The 24,043-nt window shown below is 42.3% G+C and overlaps 1 protein-coding gene across 1 annotated transcript in view; it reads left to right on the top strand.

Annotated features, from left to right (window-relative positions):
* LOC126252473 (adenylate cyclase type 5) overlaps positions 1-24,043 on the top strand; it is a 446,003-nt gene that overhangs the window by 152,739 nt on the left and 269,221 nt on the right. The window contains exon 3 of the mRNA XM_049953367.1: positions 13,462-13,596. Within this exon, the coding sequence (XP_049809324.1) occupies positions 13,462-13,596 (135 nt within the window). The remainder of the gene's footprint in view (positions 1-13,461; positions 13,597-24,043) is intronic.

Here is a 24,043-nt window from a genome sequence, read left to right as displayed (position 1 = left end):
CAGGCACTCTTAAGAAGTCTAGCAGTCCAGCACAGCTACAAGTGCAAGCTGACTCGCGCTCGCACTACAGCAGTGAACAACAGTTTATCGCTTCAGGGTGGCTCGTCAACGGGTTTCGTGGCAAATTTATTATTAAAACTGTTGTGTTAGTGAGAACGTGCGATGAAATTCAACGTAATGAGAAATGGCAATGAAATTCAACATTTCTTTCAATATTTCGACGATGCAAAGAACGTTGGGCAGCTAAGTGAGAAACGAGGTGTTTCTTACGACTATTGGAACCTTACGCTGACTGCCATTTTAGGACGAAACTTAAATTGCTAAACTTTCGTTTCATTACTATTTTATTGCAAGGTTAAACTTAAAAACACAGAACGTCAATGAATATTACTTATTTTACTTTTCACTACTTGTACCAGTTTTTGAGTAATGCTAATTTGAAGCCAAGCTCTTGAGTCTGCCAGTGAGCTTCTGTGGGTGGTTTTCGTTCTCTTCGTTACGTATCAAAGCAGCATGTATATGTAACCCTAAACATCGACTTAATCGTCGCTGCAGACTTCTAGAATCGTGAAATTTCACATTGAAGAAATGGAAGTCGACGAGACTGATTTTGCTTACTTACTCCTTGGCACTATAGCCCGTGTAGGGCCTTGGCCTCCTGGACAATCTCCGTCCACTCTTCTCTACTGGCTGCCTTGGCTCTTCATCTTCTAACTCCCATTCTTCAAAAGTCCTCCTCCACGTTGTCTAGCCATCTGTCCCTTGGTCTGCACATTATACGGCGTTCACCTGGTTTTCCTTTGAAAACTTTCTTGCCTGAGCTGCTCTCCACCGTTCTTTCTATATGTCCCAAACCAACGTAGCCTATTACTCTTTATTTCTGTCAGGATAACTGATTTCTTGTACAACTCTCTAATCTCATTATTTCTGATTCGGCAAAACCCCCTATCATTCACTGGCCCGAAGATTTTCCTAAGTATCTTCCTTTCCCATCTCTGCAACAACTCCTCGTCATTTTGTGTCACTGTCCAAGTCTCCGAACCATAGGCCCACATAACTACAGTCCGATACACTATCAGCTTGAGATTCCTTCTAAGGCTCCTTGCTTTAAATACATTAATCAGTGCGAACTAGCTCCTGTTACCAGCTGTAATCCTCATATCATTATTCTCAGTTACCGGTAACCCATGGTGTTTAAACCTCTCACAGCGTTCAAATTTTTTCCCGTTCAAAGTCATGCTTCTTTCTCCTTCACTATACCGTTTCCTAGATGTTAACATGTACTTCGTCTTTGACTGATTAATTGTCAGTCCCACCTCTGCTCCACATCTTTCTAATTTTTGAAGTTTTTCTTCCAGGTCCTGTTTCCTCCTGGACAACAAATCAGTATCATCTGCGTATGCAAGAGCCTATGTCACTCTATTGAACAGTGTTCCCGCAGGGTTGCCGCTTTGTATCTTTCGCATTACCCCCCCCCCCCCCCCAACGCTACGTTAAACAGAATAGTGGAGAGCACATCACCTTATCGCAATCCTTGGTTAGCTTCAAATGCCTTTGATAAAGTGCCCTCAACCTTACTTTACATACTGTTCTTCTCAAAGTCATTTGGATCACTCTTATTAGTTTGTTGCGAACTCCTGCGCCTTGCACTGCTTTCCAGAGTTGATACCTTTTGATACTATCATGAGCTTGTTTGAAATCAACAGCTGGTGGACGTCAATGTTATACTCATAACATTTTTCAAGGATTTGTCTGATGGCAAAATTCTGATCTGTAGTGGATCTATTGGTTCTGAAACCACACGTCTTGCAATGAAACTATAATCATCCAAACGTCGACCTGCGGTGTATAAGTTGCCGAGCGCACACATTGACAGCATAACACGCTCTGCAAGCTGAAAAGCAGATTATGGTAACCTAATCTCACTTCAGATTCATTCGTTGATTGTTCCTCCACAAAAAGTGTATTTTCGTAGTGAAAATGTTGGGAAAATTATTGAGATCTTTATTCCTCTGCTCCCGTATGATCAATACTTTCTTCAGTTATATCGCTTAAAATCGTTTTTCTTTTCCTTCTTTTTTTCCACTTCAGCTTCTCGCTGTCCCCTCTCCAAGTGTCCATAATCTTTTGTATGGAAGCTATTGTAATGTTGTTGTAAACTGAACTTAGTTCAGAGTTCTAAAGCACATTAATAGAACACTAACAAGGGGAGGCCGCCAATTGTGAAATTCAGATTCGATTCATACTGCGCATAATAAAAGCTCATGGCCAGAGGTGTAATGTGGCAAAGCACCAAGATGCACTTCTCAGCCGTTGTCGAGAAAAATCGAGTTAATAGAAACCGTTGCGGTGAAATACTCTCTACGATGTATAACTTCCTATATCGTCGTGGCGCAGCGGTAAGTGCTTGGTTTCGTAAGTTAAAGGTCGCCGGGTCGAATCTCGCGCCGTGCAATTTTTTTTTAGTATTTGTTTTTTGTAATTCAAATATATATATATATATATATATATATATATATATATATATATATATATATATCATGGGGTCTCTAATTCGAACGTTTTACTTACACTACACGTATTCGTTTCGGAATATCGTTTCTACGTCTTCCGTTAACTACACGTGTAAACATTATGAAGACAATTAATAACATTTGTGAAATACAACTTTGTTTGCAGAAAACATAATCATGTTCGAAGTCGCCAGTTTTTCCACGACAAACAACTTTCAACAACTTATTATATGCATAATTGTTGCAACTGATTGCCGGGAATTTTATATATATATATATATATATATATATATATATATATATATATATATCAAATACTAAAAAAAAGTTGCATGGCGCGAGATTCGATCCGGCGACCTACGGATTACGAACCCGAGCGCTTACCGCTGCGCCACGACGCTGTGGGAAGTTACACATCGTAGAGAGTATTTCACCTCAACGGTTTCTTTTAACTGTCGCTTTCTCGACAACGGCTGAGAAGTGCATCTTGGTGCTTTGCCACATTACACCTCTGGCTATGAGCTTTTATTATGCGCAATATGAATCGAATCTGAATTTCACAATTGGTGGCCTCCCCTTGTAAGGATATCAAGACACTACCACGTACGATAAACATGTAGACTAGGCATCCTGCACTGATGCACTGATGTTGCTGTGTCTGACTTCTTTGGAGTTCCTAACCCGACCATTATGCTACTTTTCATCCCTTTAAAAACAGCTGTTTTCTATTTTAAGGGGAGGCTCCAACCTAAAACTTTTCTCAATTGAAATTTAATGACTATTTCACATCTCCGGAGTATTTACTCTTAGATCCCAAAACGATTTGGCTGTATTCGAATTACAACTACGTATAGGAAATGAGAATGAAATTTTCACTCTGCAGCGGAGTGTGCGCTGATATGAAACTTTCTGGCCGAGTGGTTCTAGGCGCTACAGTCTAGAACCGCGCGACCGCTACGGTCGCAGGTTCGAATCCTGCCTCGGGCATGGATGTGTGTGATGTCCTTAGGTTAGTTAGGTTTAAGTAGTTCTAAGTTCTAGGGGACTGATGACCTCAGAAGTTAAGTCCCATAGTGCTCAGAGCCATTTGAACCATGAAACTTCCTGGCAGACTGAAACTGCGTGCCGGACCGAGACTCGAGCTCGGGACCTTGGCCTTTTGCGGGCAAGTGCTCTGCCAACTGAGCTACCCAAGCACGACTCACGCCCCATCCTCACAGCTTTACTTCTGCCAGTATCTCGTCTCCTACATTCCAAACTTTACAGAAGCCGCGAAAGGCAAAGGTCCCGAGCTCGAGTCTCGGTCCGGCACACAGTTTTAATCTGCCAGGAAGTTTTATATCAGGGCACACTCCGCTGCAGAGTGAAAATCTCATTCTGCAAACATCCCCCAGGCTGTGGCTAAGCCATGTCTCCGGATATCCTTTCTTTCAGGAGTGCTAGTTCTGCAAGGTTCGCAGGAGAGCTTCTGAAAGTTTGGAAGGTAGGAGACGAGATACTGGCAGAAGTAAAGCTGTGGGGATGGGGCGTGAGTCGTGCTTGGGTAGCTCAGGTGGTAGAGCACTTGCCCGCGAAAGGCAAAGGTCCCGAGTTCGAGTCTCGGTCCGGCACACAGTTTTAATCCGCCAGGAAGTTTCACGTCTAGGAAATGTTCGAAATACGGACTGTATAAAGGGACGTGACACACGGAAAGATGCCAAAGATAATTTTTGGTTTCTATCACCATCAGACGGAACCAGTTTTACACAGAACTTGGCATAAACTGAAACTGGGAAAAACCAGTTGCAAGATTTCCAGGAAAACCGAAGGGAAACAATTGGCAGTCAATTGTTGGAAATCACTTCCTTTGCCTGTTCACTGTGTACATGAAAATTTAGAGAATACAATGAAGCCCTGTTCAGTGCAATCAACAAGCTCGAAGGAAAAAGGCATTGGCGTACGATCAGATATCCCCACCACTGTACCACCTGAAGAAGACTGTGAGTAGGTTTTTATTCAGAAAATTCAACAGAAAGACTACCTTGATCATGGAATTACAAGAAGCAGCCTCACGTAAGGAAGAAGAGAAAACATTATCGTATCGGTGAATTTTAATGGGTATGTGTCTTGTAGTAACATTCATTTTCTGATAAAAATGTTGAAATCCGTTTTACAATAAGTTTGTTGTTCTAAGTTCAGTATCAACTTTTTGTCATAAATGTTAACCTATCTGAATCAAATTTTTGCAGGAACTAGTTTTGATGTATTTGCGTACTTCTACGCATTAATATTATCTAAAATGTAATTCATTTATTTTATCATCATATTTATGTATCGATAATTAAAGAAAATTTAAGGCACGAATTTGAAATAAACACTGAAAACAAAAATTAATAATATTTCTCATAAAATGAATGCACAGAACCGTAGAACTATGTCTTGAGAATGTACCTAAAAAATCTGTCATGCGAAAATTGTGCTGTGAGTACCGAAAGTTGGTTTTCAAGAATACTATTGAAATCACATTAAAAATTCAAGACTCTAAAACCAGTGAAGTTATGGACTCCTAAACCTGGGTAGCGCTCCTTCTTTACATAATAGATGCGATTTGAAACTTTAGTTGCTATCGGCAAAGTAGAACAAAACTTAAATTTTGAGTGGAATTTCCCCTGTTTTTACTTTTTTATTTTTATTTATTTATTTATTACTTTTTTTAAATTATTCCAAGAGTCGCTCGCACCTTCCGATTAGCGGAACATCCAAACGTGTCCTCTCGAAATTTTAACGGAGATTCCGTTCGTAGTGCATTCAGAACATCATGTCGGCAAAAAAGCATCAACTTCTCATGGCTTGGACGTTCCAGCCGGAAGGCGGGTCGTGAAAGGCGCTCCGTAGAAAACTGGAAAAGAGCTGCTTGTATCTGGGGTTGCGAACAAGTACACAGTGTCGATCGTTAAGGTACGTCCAATAACCTAGTTCTTCTGTCTCGTCGGGGCCGAAAAGGTAGCGGACCGTATGACCACGTATCCAGTTCACAGCGTTAGATTTGTTGAAGAGTAAGGAATCACATCCGGGAATAAAAGAGTCAGGAAAGTGATCTGAACAGGCGTGTGTCAGGTAAGTAAAGCCAAGATACGCTGCGAGAGCCTCCAGACGTCAGACAACGGACCGCATGAGAACGGATGGGCGTCTGTGTCCTCTACACCATAGTGTACACAGAAGGGTGTGTCAGCGAGGCGGGTGCGGTGCAAACGAAACTGGTTGGCCGCTTTGCCATTGACGGTGATATAGCAGGTGGACTGGACGCTGGTGTCGAGATAACCGGCATGTACCGCTTTCCACACACGACGCCATTTGAACTGGGGAAACTTGTGTTCCATGGGTTTGCGGGTTCGACACATTTGTAATTAATCGTGTACAGTCTTTGTCTGGCGTATACCTGAAAGGGGTGAGGAGTACTGGATGTAACTCACTTCAAGAAAGAAGTGCCGAAAATAATAAAGGGGGGTAGAATGTCTGATAGCATGACTGTGGCTGACATGGAGGCTGGCTCGTGTTCGTGCAAAAACAATCCGGTCAGGCTCGTCGGGCAGCGACGCCAGGCTTCCAGTTGGGAGCTAACAAAAAGTGCCCTAACTCCGTCTGGCACATGGAATAAGCCCACTCCACCACGCTCCCGCGGGAGGGCAAGCGAGGACTATTGAACTTTAAATAACCTCCCGGTACAGACAAAGGATCCCATCGCCATCGACATACGACGTGCGAGGGTAATCGGAACCGGGAACACTTGTGCCACATGGGGGATGCGTGAGGCGTGGTAAACATTCACGTATTGCGCACGCTGTACAGTGTCGAAGGATCTAAGCCGGTGGTTCACAAGGCCAGCCTTGATCGTATGGGAGAGACGTCTACCGTTGGTTGCCGCTGAACGCCGGAGGTCATTCATAAAATCAAAGCCCAAACAGCGGACGCTGTTGGCCACACTTAGAGGAACGACTTATCGCTCAGGTTGACCCTCACCAATGAGCAGAAGCTTCGATTTGGAAATGTTAAGAGAACTGCCCGATGCCTCCCCATGTGTCGCCGCCCAAGTCAGAGTCGCACGAACATCGTCTTCATTGCCCACGCAATATCAGGCTTACGAGGCGTTGGCGAAGCCCCTGGAGTAGGGGCCCCCTTAAGCACTGCGCCGTATACACTTTATGTTGGTATCTGAGGTTTCGCCGAACCTAATTATGGTCATTTCTCTGAAGGCAGCACATTGTCTGCGCTTCTGCCCTACCAATCGGCCGTGCTGCGCTACGTAATGACGACTGACCGTCCCATTTTTACGCGAGCACTCACAACACAGGCCCGAGCGAGGGTGACCGATCTTGTTCTCCTAGCCGCATCCTTAATAGGCCTGCTGTAATACACGACATAGTTTTAATATATGTCCATGTTTTAATGATAACTTATTTTGCTTTTGCTAGTTTCACTCTGGTTTGCTCAACTTCTAACGGAGGGAGGAAGTATGGATTTCATTGCATTACGTTTGTCTGCGATTCCGCTGCAAAGATCTTGTATTCGGTAACCGCCCATACAGATTTTGATTCTATGAACCTCTCAAGGAGAATGCTGCGATTATCTCTTAGAAAAAGCTTGGTATTTGAGATAGTCTTGTCAGTCTTTATTAGGAAATATTTTACACGTTTCAAGAGATATTTTTTCGACTTTTTTGTAGTTTCCAGAGAACACCACGAGGAGATAGTCTCTTTTCGTCCCCCACTAAATTTTTTTACATTATTTACAAGATTTCCAATGATTACATTTAACTACTTTTCAGTGTTTACAAATGTTTCAACGATTCTGACGTTTCCTTTGTCATTTTAATTTCTGTGAGTAGGCCACACAAGTCAGAAATTATGTTTAATTTCCATCAGTTTGGAGTTTCTTTAAAGGCTTTGCAATTGTTTCGTCAGTCTTCATTGCTGACTTTTTTCTTCTGTTTCCATCAAGGTTTAAAATCAATCGGTGAAACTAGTGGCAGTGGTACTCTGCATCTTCTCAGATTTTTCAGCAAAGAGGAAATATTCGGCTGAACTTTTGATATTAATGTGTTTCTTCTTCGGTTCCGCCAGTTTGAAAATTGCACATCTCTCTTGGCATATGTTCGTTATCGAGCCACAGATCCACAATATATGGTAAAAGACCTGAAGCTTTTGGTTTTCAGGCGTATTCTCATCCAACATTTCGAAGGGAAGATGTCTCGAACAGAACCCATTCTTATGTGGCGGCATATTTTCTCCTTTTCCTTTAGGTTGGAACGAGGCTGCAACACTGTACTTCCAGAATGAGATTTTCACTCTACAGCGGAGTGTGCGCTGATATGAAACTTCCTGGCAGATTAAAACTGTGTGCCGGACCGAGACTCGAACTCGGGACCTTTGCCTCGCCCGCGAAAGGCAAAGGTCCCGAATTCGAGTCTTGGTCCGGCACACAGTTTTAATCTGCCAGGAAGTTTAACACTGTACTTGTTTCCACAAACATTGATTAAACTGATAATTGCAACCAGCAGTCTCTGTTCCAGGAAACAAACTGTTAGCTGCTTGGACGATGGCAATTTCGAAGTCCATCATCAGAGATGCAGGGTTCCATCCAGGCACATTAGTTTTGATAGTTTTTTTTTAAAAAAATCATATGTTTCTCGCTTTTTATTTGGCAACAAAACATGAACAGCTGGAATGGTGTTAATTTCCTCCCAATAACTATTAAGGTCGGCGTGGAGCACAAACAGCTGTTCAAACTGTTTGCTTTTCCATTCTAAAAGAATATTCGTAGTTTGATAAACATGATTTTCCCTTTTCGCTAGCAAACACTAGTATTCTGTCATGCGATCCCCAGTTATCATCTGCAAGTAAAAAAATTGCTAAATCTTTCTTGGAAGAATATTCCTCCAGAATTTGTACGATCTTGCGTAGTGCCAATACATTTGCTCCTAATATAATGTAACGTTTGTTTCGCACTTCTGTGTGATGATAACGATGATACTAAGGCCTAGCCTCGATTGAGAGCTGCCCTACTTCTCCAACGTAAACTGATGAAACTGTAGCGTCTGTTTCTTTCAGTCGCTTCTTTGCGCTGACAAAACGTTTTCGCACTTTATTTGCTGCTTCATCTGGAATACAAACATGGCTGCCTTCGCCTGAATCTGTGTTACTTTTTGTGGATAGTCTTCCTTTGCATGTGTTCTTTTTAAAGTTTAAACAACACCAGTAACTCACTTCTTGTTGTATTGTACTCTGCTCTTTTACGTCTATTCGAATAATTTGTCTGGTGACCGTAGCTGATTATATAGATTACAAAATTCTCCATGAAGATTCATCCCTTTGTAAATTTCATGTACAGAATTCCTTTTCGCTTTTACTTACCTACGTGAAGTTAATTTTGTAGCCTTACTCTCCACCTACAGTATTCTACAGTTTAGGGGCGCCGTTTTATAGAAACAGCTGGTCAGCTGTAAGCAGCCGTATTGTAGCGCGAGATGGTCGCTCGCACGCAGGGCACAGCTTTTCCCCTGATGTTGCTGTTGTTGCTGGGGTGTCGCGTATCCAGTCGTCTCTCGCTGTCGATCGCTTCTGACGCTCAACGTAGGGGTTTCCGGGTGCTTTCGATTAGATAGTGTACGAGAACGAAGAGAAACTCATTTAATTTTCTTTCGTGGGTGGTGGGTGGTGGTCCAAGGTATGTTCCGTGCCTAACGATGCGTTTCCTAATTCTGGTGACATCATTAGATTCCATTAAGAATCAGATAGGCAAGATCAGCAAGACGAACTGTTAAAGTTCGTTGTATCACACCGACGTGTTTCACGGAGCTATGTTTGATTCAGCATTGCTGTATGGCCCAATACTTGTGCAACGTGTCTCATTTCAGTCTTTCAAAAGAACAAAAAAAAATTTAAAAGTAAGGAATTCCTTAGGAGAAAATAACCTTTCAAAAGCACAAAAACAACTTTAACAGAAAGTTAGATAGTCAACGAAAGATCGTCAAATTGAGCGGGTGTTGTTGTCAAAATCAAGAAGGAAGATCTAACGGAATCTGAGAAAGAGAAGCCAAGATCGCTTATCTGCTTTACGCTGCTGCAATAGCAGGAAAGGTAGGTAGACTCTTACGGAAACATGGCATCCAGTGTTTTTTCAATGTTAAAGATGATCTGGGTGTGTATCGCATTTCACGTGAATGTCACAAGTTGTTAAAACAGACTAGGGAAGATAGAAAGAAAAAAACAGTGACGTACCCGTCTAAAACAGCGAAGGAAGACAGCTGTTAATATACACTACCAAACTTTCTGAGATACCGTAACTTTTTAGATTTCCAGAAGGCTTTCGACACCGTTCCTCACAAGCGTCTTCTAACCAAACTGAGTGCCTGTGGAATATGCCCTCTATTGTTCTTTATCTATGTTAACGACATAGGAGACGATCTGAGTAGCCCTCTTAGATTATTTACAGATGATGCTTCATTTACCGTCTTGTAAAGTTATGAGATGATCAAAACGAATTGCAAAATGATTTATATAAGATACCTGTATGGTGCGGAAAGTGGCAGTTGACCCTGAATTAAGAAAAGTGTGAAGTATTCACATGAGTACTAAGATAAACCCGCTTAATTTCGATTACACGATAAGGCACACAAATGTGAAGGCTGTAAATTCAACTAAATACTTAGGGATTACAATTGCAAGTAACCTAAATTGGAACGATCACATAGATAATGTTCTCGGTAGAGCAAATGAAAGACTGCGATTCATTAGCAGAACACTTAGAAGGTGCAACAAATCTTTAGAGACTGCTTACACCACACTTGTCCGCCCTATTCTGGCGTATTGCTGTGCGGCGTAGGATCCACATCAGGTGGGACTGATGGATGACATCGAAAAGGTTCAAAGAAGGGCGGCTCGTTTTGTATTATGTCGAAATCGGGGAGATAGTGCCACAGACATGATACATGAATTGGAGTGGCAATCATCAAACAAAGGCGTTTTTCGTCGAGATGGGAGAATGGTCATGAAATTTCAATCACCAGTTTTCTCCTCCGAATGCGGAAAAATTCTGTTGGCACCTACCTACATAGAGAGAAATGATCATCACGATAAAATAAGAGAAATCAGGGCTCACACAGAAAAATTTAAGTGCTCGTTTTTCCGTCGCGCCGTACGAGAGTGGAACGGTAGGGACAGCTAGAAAGTGGTTCATTGAACCCTCTGACAGAGACTTAATTGTGAATAGCAGAGTAATCTGGAGCATCAAAGGGCGCAATGGGAATCGGAAGTGGAACTCGACTATAAATTGTCATGCGAGACAAACAAATGTTCACAGCTTGGCTGAGTAGACTTAACAGCAAAACTCGCAGCACCTGAAAATGATTGCTGGGTTGCTGGACGATATGCTGCGCATAAAACGGAAACAACAGAGCGGCTGAACACCCGGAAACACATCATTAATCAGTCACGCCGATAGAACCTGACAGATCACTTTGAAGTGCTGAGTGCTATTGACAAGGGATTTCAGATCGATTACGTATTCCTGGATTTCCGGAAGGCTTTTGACACTGTACCATAGAAGCGGCTCGTAATAAAATTGCGTGCTTATGGAATATCGTCTCAGTTATGTGACTGGATTTGCGATTTCCTGTCAGAGAGGTCACAGTTCGTAGTAATTGATGGAAAGTCATCAAGTAAAACAGAAGTGATTTCTGGCGTTCCCCAAGGTCGTGTTATAGCCCCTTTGCTGTTCCTTACCTATATAAACAATTTGGGAGACAATCTGAGGAGCCGTCTTCGGTTGTTTGCCGATGACGCTGTCGTTCATCGACTAATAAAGTCATCAGAAGACCAAAACAAACTGCAAAACGATTTAGAAAGAATATCTGAATGGTGCGAGAAGTGACAGTTGACCATAAATAACGAAAAGTGTGAGGTCATCTACATGAATACTAAAATTAACTCGTTAAACTTCGGTTACACGATAAATCAGTCTAATTTAAAAGCCGTAAATTCAACTAAATACCTAGATATTACAATTACGAACAAATTAAATTGGAAGGAACACATAGAAAATGTTGTGGGGAAGGCTAACCAAAGGCTGCCTTTTATTGGCAGGACACTTAGAAAATGTAACAGACCTACTAAGGAGACTGCCTACACTACGCTTGTCCGTCCTCTTTTAGAACACTGCTGCGCGGTGTGGGAATCTTACCACGTAGGACTGACGGAGTACATCGAAAAAGTTCAAATAAAGGCAGCACGTTTTGTATTATCGCGAAATATGGGAGAGAGTGTCGCAGAAATGATCAGGATTTGGCTGGAAATCATTAGAAGAAAGACGTTTTTCGTTGCGACGGAATCTTCTCACGAAATTCCAATCGCCAAGTTTCTCAAAAAAATGTTGTGAAATCTTATGGGACTTAACTGCTAAGGTCATCAGTCCCTAAGCTTACACACTACTTAACCTAAATTACACTAAGGACAAACACACACACCCATGCACGAGGGAGGACTCGAACCTCCGCCGGGACCAGCCGCACAGTCCACGATTGCAGCGCCTGAGACCGCTCGGCTAATACCGCGCGGCACAAACTTTCTCCTCCGAATGCGAAAACATTTTGTTGACACCGACCTAGATAGGGCGGAACGATCACCACAATAAAATAAGGGAAATCAGAGCTCGTACGGAAAGATATAGGTGTTCATTCTTTCCGCGCTGTACGAGACTGGAATAATAGAGAATTGTGAAGGTGGTTTGATGAACCCTCTGCCAGGCACTTAAATGTGATTTGCAGAGTATCCATGTAGATGTCGATGTACATACCTTTAGCATTTAAACCCCCCCCCCCCCTCCACGTAAAGGAAAAAAATTACAGTCACACCATTTTGCTGAAAATTGACATGTTGAGAATCGTGGTAGTAATACTACAAGTTTTGTAAATGAAACAGCGACCACCCACAAATATTGTTTAAGGTTTATTTGCATCAAACCATGAACAGTCTCTGATTTCTTACAAATCCATCTTCAGACGGTTGTTACACGTTTCGTTGTTTTCTTGTTGCGGCCTCGTTTTGTATCCACTGGTTACGCTCACAGCATGAGTAACCCAACATCTTTATGACTGTAAGATCTTTGAAAACAATGTTTATGTTACTGACAAGAATCTGGGCCAGGCTTTGTAAATGTTTATCGAGTGTGCTGCCATTAAATAGATCATGTAGTGGTGTAAGGTGTTTTTCAGTAAACTGAACAGCACTCGCATATTGGACGTCTGCAAATATGTTGATTTCAAAATTCACAGCAAACGCATAGGGCGACTTCGTCACACAGACGCATACAGCAGGTAAGTAAGTTTAAATAACTTTAAAACATTTTCTTAAACGCTTCGATAGAAGTGATAAGAAATAAATCTGTCGTAAACTTTACCAAACAGCGAAAAAAAGTTTTCTGTCCATTCTAGTTCAGCAAACCACTAACGGATACAAAACGAGGCCCCAGCAAGAAAACAACAAAACATGTAACAATCATCTGAAGATTGATTTGTAATAAATCCGAAACCGGTCATGGTTTGATCAAACTAAACCTTGTTAAACCATCCTTGTGACTCGTTGCTGTTTCTCTTCGTTGTGGTGATCCAAAATTCGAACGAATGTTTTCAATTTTATGATAAATGATAAATGCACAATACATAGACTTTCAAAAGGCTAGAAACAATTTAATTTATTAAAACTTTTCGCTGAGTTGTAGGTGTTGTTAGACTGAGGACAGCTGAGCCCAGTAAGGAGTGAAGGGCTCAAAGAACAGTATAGGGAAGAAAAAGAACAATTTAAAATGTGTAATTTTTGTAAAGTAATGTCCGCTCATAGACGTCGTGTTACGTGACGAGTCGTCCTGCAGCCTGTGTTGCAGCTTGGTCGCTGACTGGCTTTCGGTGGTGTTGCAGGTCCAACCTGACGCAGCGCTTCCTGGTGACGGATGAGGCGCTCGCCGCCATGGATTCGTGGCCCACAGTATCGCTGCCGGGCTTTGAGGGGGAGCTCAACAAGTCCTCCTTCATCAACAGACTCATAGAGTTCAGGTAGGTGCTCGCAAACACTGCCGCAATAAACACAAAGTTCAGCTTACTGTCATCAGAAACGGCTGTAAGCTGATAACAGAGCTGCGCCAAGCTAGTCTTACAACTAAAGACCGCAACATCAGACTGACATCAAACCCTGGGATATGCACTACATTAGCTTTCTCCATTGCAAATTTGTGGTCTCACAGATGATACACTGTTGGTGACAAGTGGGTTGAGCCAACCCTCTGTGCAGCATTTAGAGAGTAATTTGGCGTACCATGATTGAAAGTAAAATGAAGTTCAAGAGCAACAAAGGCTTTGCTTCAATATGAAGCGTACCTTTATTAAAGCACACGCTATGCTAAGATTTTGCGGAAGCCTGGTTGGTATTCGTCTAGAAGATGAGTGGTAGTGAAATAGTAGGTACCTGAACACAGAGCAAGTATTCGACGGACTTGCACAGTGTGAGAAGAATATTATTGGCGCGGTAATCAGAGGGTTCCTATCTTTGAGTTTCGTAACAGTACGTTTTTTTTCGGTATGTTGCTGTTAGCCCCCTGATCAACTCCCAGCCTGGAGGGCTTGTATTTGTATCAGGGTTTCTCTCTTAGGGAGACTGTCTTCACCACGCCTTTAGAGCTCTCTCTGCCCTATGTTGTAGGAACTTGAAAAAGATAAGACCGGTGGTAACGTATGGTTCAGAAATGACTGTGGCACAAGAAGAGCTCTTGAGAAGATGGAAGAGGAAAATATTAAGAAAGGTTTTTGGAGCCGTGTATGAGGCGGGGCAATGGAGGATAAGGAGAAACAAGGAACTGTATATGATGACTGAAATTAAGTTTAACAGACTGAGATGGCTGGGCCATGTAGAGCGAATGTCGGAGGATCTAGCTGTCAAAAAGGTTTACACAGGAAATCCAGGTGGCAAAAGGCTCGAAGGGAGACCCCGGAAACGATGGCTGGAGGATGTGGAATATGATTTGAGAAAGATTGGACTCAGGAGATGGAGGAAACGAGCAGGAAATCGCCAGAATTTGGCTGTGATCATCACAGAGGCCAAGGCCCTTCATGTGCTGTAGCACCAAGGAGTAAGTAAGTAATCAGAGGGTGCCATTGCATTGTCCTTCTTGCTTAAAGTATTACCTGTTTCCAGGCCACTGTTAAATGTTAGTATCTTTAAATACAGACAGATGTATTTATTGTTTCTCCTTAACTGCTATCGATTTCAAAGAACAAAGGTGTTAGGTCTAGAACAAAGCGTCGCAGACGATACAGAGTGTTCGTTTTAGCTTGAGACAACTAAATATCTCGAAACTGACTTGTCGTATGAAAAGATGTTCTAGGTGAGAAGTTAATATTACTAAAAGGGACTTCCGCCTGAGCTGCCGCTGGCAACCTTCTTATCAGTCCTCCTGCATGGGTGGGGTTCAGCTTTGTATTTTCAAATAGGAACCGTTGTTGCATGTTCGGATTCTACGTCAAAACATACATTTCACGTCACTTATGTCTCCCAGTCACAACCTATATGCTACCACAATTCGTGTTTCCCGCACAGGAAGGCAAATATAACACCGTCATTTTAACCTTGGTCAACGTCTGTCTTTATACAGTGACTGCATCTTCAAAAGACAGCGTCCTTCAGACATGCATACATTCTGATGATATCGTTTGGCTCGATGAAACATGGTTGAACTTAAAAAAAAAAAAATGCTGGGAAGAATGCTGGACCAAGAAGATCATCAGCTGCTGTACGACAGCTCCGATCGGCAGAGGAAAGAGAATTATTGTAGCGATTACCCGGCATTCAAATGCTTTCATTCCTGATTGTCTGCTCTTATTCATTTCTAATAAGACCTCCGACTACCATGTAGAGGTGATTTTGTGGACTGCCTTGCTTCGAAACTTAACCGAAAAACCCTTTAGTTGTTATGGATAACGCTCCATATCATTGTGTTATGCAGTATCAGGTGCCCAGAAAGGCAACGAGGAAGAAGGACATCGTTTGCTGGCTACAGAAACGTAACACACTTGTTGATCGCCATATGAAAATCGCATAATTAACAGAACTTGTATCGTAACGCAAACCTGTGTGTCCAGTTTACCTTATGGATGAAATAGCAAAATAATGCGGGCATAACGTGCTCAGATAGTTTTAACACCGTACCCTTGTCATTTGAACGTATTAGAACACATTTGGGATCATATCAAACGTCACATTATTGCCCGGAGCCGCGCGACTGCTACGGTCGCAGGTTCGAATCCTGCCTCGGGCATGGATGTGTGTGCTGTCCTTAGGTTAGTTATGTTTAAGTAGTTCTAAGTTCTAGGGGACTGATGACAATAGATGTTAAGTCCCATAGTGCTCAGAGCCATTTGAACCATTTTTGAACCATTATTGCCGAGAATGTAAAAAAATTACCTTGACTGAAGTGGAACGCCTTTTGAAAGACGCAGTCAAAAAAATTACACCAGATGACTGGCACAAAGCAGTGAAATATGTGTAAGGAATGATGCAGGAAACATAAAATAAATCAGGCATATTAACAACACCGCATCGAAGACTTGATTACATCTATCAGTACGAGCAGGGACCTTCGAATGACTCTGCTTTAAGCGGTGTTTTCACATTGCACCAGACTAGTTTGTAGCTACTTTAATGTACGAGGGCAGTTCAATAAGTAATGCAACACATTTTTTTTCTCGGCCAATTTTGGTTGAAAAAACCGGAAATTTCTTGTGGAATATTTTCAAACATTCCCGCTTCGTCTCGTATAGTTTCATTGACTTCCGACAGGTGGCAGCGCTGTACGGAGCTGTTAAAATGGCGTCTGTAACGGATGTGCGTTGCAAACAATGGGCAATGATCGAGTTTCTTTTGGCGGAAAACCAGGGCATCTCAGATATTCAGAGGCGCTTGCAGAATATCTACGGTGATCTGGCAGTGGACAAAAGCACGGTGAGTCGTTGGGCAAAGCGTGTGTCATCATCGCCGCAAGGTCAAGCAAGACTGTCTGATCTCCCGCGTGCGGGCCGGCCGTGCACAGCTGTGACTCCTGCAATGGCGGAGCGTGCGAACACACTCGTTCGAGATGATCGACGGATCACCATCAAACAACTCAGTGCTCAACTTGACATCTCTGTTGGTAGTGCTGTCACAATTGTTCACCAGTTGGGATATTCAAAGGTTCGTTCCCGCTGGGTCCCTCATTGTCTAACCGAACACCATAAAGAGCAAAGGAGAACCATCTGTGTGGAATTGCTTGCTCGTCATGTGGCTGAGGGTGACAATTTCTTGTCAAAGATTGTTACAGGCGATGAAACATGGGTTCATCACTTCGAACCTGAAACAAAACGGCAATCAATGGAGTGGCGCCACACCCACTCCCCTAACAAGAAAAAGTTTAAAGCCATACCCTCAGCCGGTAAAGTCATGGTTACAGTCTTCTGGGATGCTGAAGGGGTTATTCTGTTCGATGTCCTTCCCCATGGTCGAACGATCAACTCTGAAGTGTATTGTGCTACTCTTCAGAAATTGAAGAAACGACTTCAGCGTGTTCGTAGGCACAAAAATCAGAACGAACTTCTCCTTCTTCATGGCAACGCAAGACCTCACACAAGTCTTCGCACCCGAGAGGAGCTCACAAAACTTCAGTGGACTGGTCTTTCTCATGCACCCTACAGCCCCGATCTCGCACCGTCGGATTTCCATATGTTTGGCCCAATGAAGGACGCAATCCGTGGGAGGCACTACGCGGATGATGAAGAAGTTATTGATGCAGTACCACGCTGGCTCCGACATCTACCAGTGGAATGGTACCGTGCAGGCATACAGGCCCTCATTTCAAGGTGGCGTAAGGCCGTAGCATTGAATGGAGATTACGTTGAAAAATAGTGTTGTGTAGCTAAAAGATTGGGGAATAACCTGGTGTATTTCAATGCTGAATAAAACAACCCCTGTTTCAGAAAAAAAATGTGTTGCATTACTTATTGAACTGCCCTCGTATTTCTCACTACCGTTAAATCTTACGTTTGTGAATCTATTTCGATTACATTCTCTTTCTTCTAGCGAGACTAAGAAATGTTGTTCAGCCAGCTGCTGTCACCTCCTTATGGTAAGTTAGGCTGCAATTTTAAATAAATTTCGTTTTGCGTAGAAATCAAGAAGTTATTTCAATGTCGGTAACAGTTTTCGTTATATGTAATGACAAGAAAGAAATTTTCCCAAACACAAAAATTTCTCGAGTTTTAGTAACAAACTTAAACCTGCAGTAAGATATTTGACTGATCTAGAAATAATACTAAGAGATGCATCATACGTGAATTTCAGAATTTTTACATTATTTTTGTAGGAGATAGAGATTTTAAACTTCATGCTTATTACGAGATGAATATTAACATAGTTGGGTAAAACCGGCGTTTAAAAAAGCTTGCATACAGCAAATGCAATACCGTATGCAACAATGAAAAGATTCTTTGCCGAGCCAAGTATTTTGGTAATCAATGAAATGGAAGTATTGTGAGTTCGATAGTTTTTAGGTATGACGTCATAAGTTTGAAGCTGTTCGCGAACGGGAAAATTTTTCCTGTTTCAAAAAAATTAGCGCAGCTCTGGTCCTAATTAAATGTAAGAACATATTTTTGGCATGCTGAGAGACAGTGTAGTTATCTACATGCACTTGAATTTGAGACGTTTCCCTTTAATTATTGTCAGAAATAGAAACTGTAAAGCGAATTTTATCGCCACACAGAGACATGTGGTGTGGTAGCTGCCTACAGACCGTGCTTGCAGCGGCAATGTCAGGGTCTAAGATCAGACTTCAGTGGGAATGCAGTGTCTATTCTGGACAAAATATGGCTTTGAACTCCCCTCCTCTCTCCTTTTCCCTCCCCACTCCTTCCCCCTCATTTCTCGTCCCTATCCTTGCATTCCTGCATGTCCCCGTGTTCCTATTCCACCCCTCCTCCCTCTCCTCAAAAACTGTACAGTGAATTATAACTATACAACTACAATACATTTTTAGAACATACTGTCAATATCAAAGTGGATACCATTGCACACATTTTTAAGATTTAGCCTGTCGGGTAAAAAGTCGGTTATAACTGCTGTCTTTAACCCGACGCTAAACTTTCTCATGGCACATACAAAATCACTTATTTTAATTATTTTCATACTATTGCAAACCGAATATTACGTTTAGAAACAATAATTTCTACTTCTATAATCGGATAGGCGGTTAGTAAATTATGAACAGGTTTACTATAAAACGTGGAACTTACGAACTACATGACATTCTTTTCGACGAGATGGAGTCATACAACATTAAGAATGGCTACGAAGACAATGCGAAAAAAATAAAAATAATCGAAGTAAAAGTGAACATTAGTTGCAGTAAGACCGCCAAAAGCTTCGAGATTTTAAGTGATGTACACAGTATGTCAATAATCAAAATTCCAGTTTCAAAACATTGTAGAAAGAGAAATTTTGGAAATTTGTGGTAAGTTCTATGGGACCAAATTGCTGAGGTCACCGGTCCCTAGGCCTACACACTACTTAATCTGTCTTAAACTAACTTACGCTAAGGACAAGACACACACCTATGCCCTAGGGAGGACTCGTACCTCCGACGGGGAGGAGCCGCGCGAACCGTGGCAAGGCGCCCTAGACCGCACGGTAGAAAGAGAACCACTAATCAGAATGAAGTCAAAATCGAATAGCATGTTATTGGCTCAAGGAGAAACATTACGAAACAAAAAATTTACCAAATATTTTTCCAATAGATGGCGCTGTAAATAGGGTCGGCTACAAATGATAGATGAATCGCAATACGGCGGGCATAGTTTGTGTTGCACATCACACCTACCTATACTGCTCACTGTGCTTGAGTGCACAAATTAGGGAAACGCATCCACCACGGGAGGGAAGTATCAAATCTGATGGGAAAAACTGATTTTGAATCATCCTGAGTCCAAAAACCGCAGTGAAGACGTCGGTTTTTAATTGTCTTAGAGCACAAAGCCGCATAACAAGCAAAATGACACCGAACTGTCGTGAGACTGGTGCAGGACACATTCAGTATGTTGTCTAAGCTTCGTGCCACAAGTTGAAACCGAGAGCCAGAATTTTCCACAGCAAATCGGTGTGTATTGGAGATCAAGTTCAGAATGCAGTGCGCTCTTAGTGCCTTCAGTTCAGCTTCGTTCATAATTGGAGCACTAAACACAACATCTTTCCGATAACCCAACAGCCAGAAGTCACACGGATTAAGATCAAGTGATCTGGACGGCCAGACCGTAGGGAAATGACAGCTGAAAAATCTCTCTGCAACAGCCACTTCACTGGCTTTGCAATGTGCGGAGGAGCGCCATCTCACAGAAAAAGAATTCTACCATCATATCCACGCTGTGAAGGGTTGGAATGACAATGGCGCGCGAAAGACTCTCATAGCGTTTACCAGTAACAGTGCAGCTAACAGGACCGGCAGGACTCATCTCCTCGGAATATTCTGCAATTTTGCGTATCGACATGTCTTTGGAGATGGAAATGAAATTACTCTGTCCACAGAATATTTCACGGCCATTCATTGTCCACATCCATGGGAGCAGCGAGCAAGGAATTCCAGAACGAACGTCTGTCCTGCTGGCAGGTCAGCTGGGATCAGCTCTTGAACATGGACGATTCTGTATGGCTAGCAATGCTGGAAGTTTTGTATGATTTTATGCACCAAGTTCGCAACCATGTCCAGCGTTCTGGCGAACCGTCGTGCGCTGCATGTTCGCGCTCCACCACTCGGCGCCTTCTGCAGTGCTGTGGCCACATCTTCGACAGACGTATGATCAACTGCATTCCTTTCTCTGCTACGCTGCACTTCAAACGAACGTGCCTTTTCGAATTTTGTAATCATTTCCTCCAGACCATTATCATCCATCAGATCAAAGCCTTTTTTTCATACACCTGAGTGTCCGGAACTTCTGCAGGGCTACTGGTTCACAGTCACCTTCTTGTAAAAGAGCTTTACCAGCAACGCGCGACCTTCATGGAGAAAGTAGTTTTGGGAGTCTCGGACGTAAACTGAGAACAGCCGTTTGCCGCGCGTCCGTTGGTGTGCATATTACGACGCTTACAGCACCATCTGTCGATCAAATTTTCGTTAATTTTTTTCCCATGACGAACATCCAGTAATATTCCCATGCGTTGACCGTCAAGCTGTGCCCCGGAAATTGCTTCGGATACTTTCCGGATTATCTTATTCCCCCCCCCCCCCCCCATTCGGGTTAGCTGTAATCGGAAAACCGGGATAAAAAGCTTCCAAAGGGCTTCAAGACAATACACTCACCTACTATTTACAGGTAGGCTTGACATAGTTGAGATTGTACATACTGTAACACGGATTTATGTTTCTGTCGTATGTGCGAAATACATTGAAGTTTTATGGTGGTTTTTTTAACAGTTTTAATATATTGCTTGGTTATGACATAACAATGTGTCGTTGACGTTATAAAAATTTCTTCCACGTCGACCCGTCGGAACGCAGTCAGGTAGTGACTGCCGCCGGTCCGCCCCTGGCCGCGTCGGCGTAGCGTCAACTGCCGTCGGCTGCGTCGTGATTGCGATCTGCTGCCGGCCGGAACTACCCCTGCAGCAGCTCAGGATTCTCTTGTGCCTCGTCATTCAGTTCAAGACGGGTACATGAAATGTCAAAATACAAGTGTCAGTGACAAGATAAACACTCTTACCATCCTGTGGAGAAAATTTGTTACTACTGTCCATATCACTCGCATTCACACAGAAGGAATGAATTTAGTTATTTATTTTTTTTTAGGTATGTCTTGCACTTGACACTGTTCTATACGATGTAGTGATTCGTTTAGGAATTCATCACAATATGCACATTTCAATCACGGCACTGTTAATCACACACGTGTCCGTAGCGTGCTTTGTGTATACTCGGAGAATGTGATTACACTTTCTCTCTCGCGACGTGCTGCGAACCCAACGTTGCATTGCTTTCGTGCGGCGCGGCTGGCTCTACAGTCAGTCACATAATATTTTACCCGCAAAGACGCTCCGAATCGAATTATTAGAGATCACGAGTTCCTTTTAACTGCTAATATTGGCAACAGAGCTTAACGTCCATAGCGTTGCTGTTACCTTCGACACTACATGAGTGTTCTTAAGGTTTCTTGATCACAGTTTATCACTGTTCACATTTTTCACTAAATAAATCAGTGTCCACTAGACTTTTGTGCAGTTCTTGTAAGACACAGATCAACTTTCTGATTGCTGTGAGTACATGTCCATAATACTTACCCACAGTCTATATGCGAACGACACCTTTCATGAAAAGAGGTCCCGTACATTTGCACATATTTTCGCAATAACAATCACTGAATAACAAGATCAAAATTTTATCCAGTTACGTAAACATAATACAGTATAAAACTTCACGAATCTGCTACATTGTTGTGATCATTAGATCATTCTCCAACAATCGAGATAACAGTACATTTCAATGTTCATGGCAAATACACATATTTTATCATTTCTTGGGACAGAGATCCATGTTTGACTTCTTTTAACCGGAATGTCCCTGATAAGTCATTTTATATGACTTCATACTGAAATGTGGAACTTTTGCATTAATGGAAGGTTTGCGCCGAACTCCCGATTCAACATCAAAGTTATCGGTCGCTGTTGGTGATTAAGATCACACGTCCCCCGGGCGAGATAAATTATAACTTCCTTTTCCCGAAGGAACTCAAGTCCAAGTAGCACTGGTACGGATAACTTATCTATCAATAGGAACGTGCATGTCAAGCGATCATTTCCAAAGGTAACTTCCCCTGTGCCTGGAATTTTATGGTTGGTGTCTTATTTCCCAGTGCTCCAATAACCTTGAAATTTGCGTCGGGTAAGATCGGTAATTTTCCTAGTTGCGAAACCTTCTTGAAAAATTGCATATTCATTACGGATACATTTGCACCTGTATCGAGCAGAATTGTAGTTGGTATCCCATTTATACTCCCGGTGACACTTGCTTGAATTATTTCCATTTCTATCTTATCAGAAATGACAGGTTATTGATATAGCTCATCTTCTAATTTATTTCCATCCTGATATCGAATCATGTTTATATTGTGCTTCTTCGACCTATTGGCTTCCATGTTGCCCTCGGTCGCCTGGCGAAGGCCTACAGGGACCGCAATTAGTTTGTCGGCTTCTGGGAATTTTGTTTGGTATCAGAAGGTACCTGTGTTATTTTCACATTTTGTGAATTTTCTGTTGGAGTTTGAGGTGGCCTGCTTGTATCCTACCACGGTGGATATTGGCTGTTTGCCATCGGAATAGCTTGGACATAGTTTATCGGCCTGCCTGTATTAAAAGAACCTTGCGACGGTTGCCAATGGCTTGGTCCTGGTTGCCGCCAATATTCGTTATTTCCGCGCATATTCTTTGGCTTATCTTTGTACGGACTGTCTGGTCTGTGATCATTCCGTCTTTTTCGGTTATTAATGTCACTATGAAAATGTGAATTCTGATTGTGATGCTGCCTTGGATTACCATTCGGCTGTTGGTATTCTTCAGCTTTCCTATAATCCTTGTTATTATTATCGTTGTAACCACAATCTTGGTTGTATTGGTTTCTATTACTGTTATTGTTGTAATTGCTGTTTCCATAAGATTTATTTTTATTTTGTTTAGGACTAGCTTCGCCCCTATTTCCCTTGTTTGAATTCCATGAATTCTCTCCGTTCGGACTGTTCGTATTGCTGGTGACAGAAGTATTTCTGGCGTCCTCCTGCACAAGATCCAAGGAATCGATTACACACAGAAATTCTTTTAAGTCGGTGTCTGTAACATTGAACAGTTTCTCTCTAATGTGGATCGGTAGTCTAGCTTTTAGTGCTCGTCACAAATCTCTAGTGGTAACTGGCTCATCCCAGTATCTGATCACGTTAACATACTTTTCAAAATATTTCCTTAATGAACCTCATTTTGGATTATAGACTTCGGCATTGTATACTGTTTTACGAAGTCGCTCTTGAATAAACGCCGACCAAAATTGATCTGAAAACGCCTTTTCAAAGTCATGAAAGGTTTTACAAGTTTCTGTGGCATTTAATGCCCATAATGACGCATCACCAGATATATGTGATACCACAAATTGTATCTTTTGTTCTTCTGACCATGATTTTGGGAGAACACTTTTGAAATTACGGATAAATACAACAGGGTGTACGTTTCTTTTGCTTTCTTCATTGAAGATCTGAAACTACCGATGCTTGATGAGACTCTCTTCATGCGTCAGAGTTGTTAGTTGCATTGAACTGCTATCATTTGCAGGTGTTGCATTTACCTTTTTACAAGTACACTCCGCTTCGTTATCATGATTGTTTCTTGTTGTCACGTACTGCTGTGGGAAAATCATTTGATTACCAAAGTCTGGTTTTCTTTGCGGTACAACAA

The sequence above is a fragment of the Schistocerca nitens genome, chromosome 4, assembly GCF_023898315.1.
Source record: "Schistocerca nitens isolate TAMUIC-IGC-003100 chromosome 4, iqSchNite1.1, whole genome shotgun sequence".
Classification (NCBI taxonomy): Eukaryota; Metazoa; Arthropoda; class Insecta; order Orthoptera; family Acrididae; genus Schistocerca; species Schistocerca nitens.
Note: the sequence above shows the minus strand (reverse complement) of the source record. Positions and strands in the feature narration are given on the sequence as shown.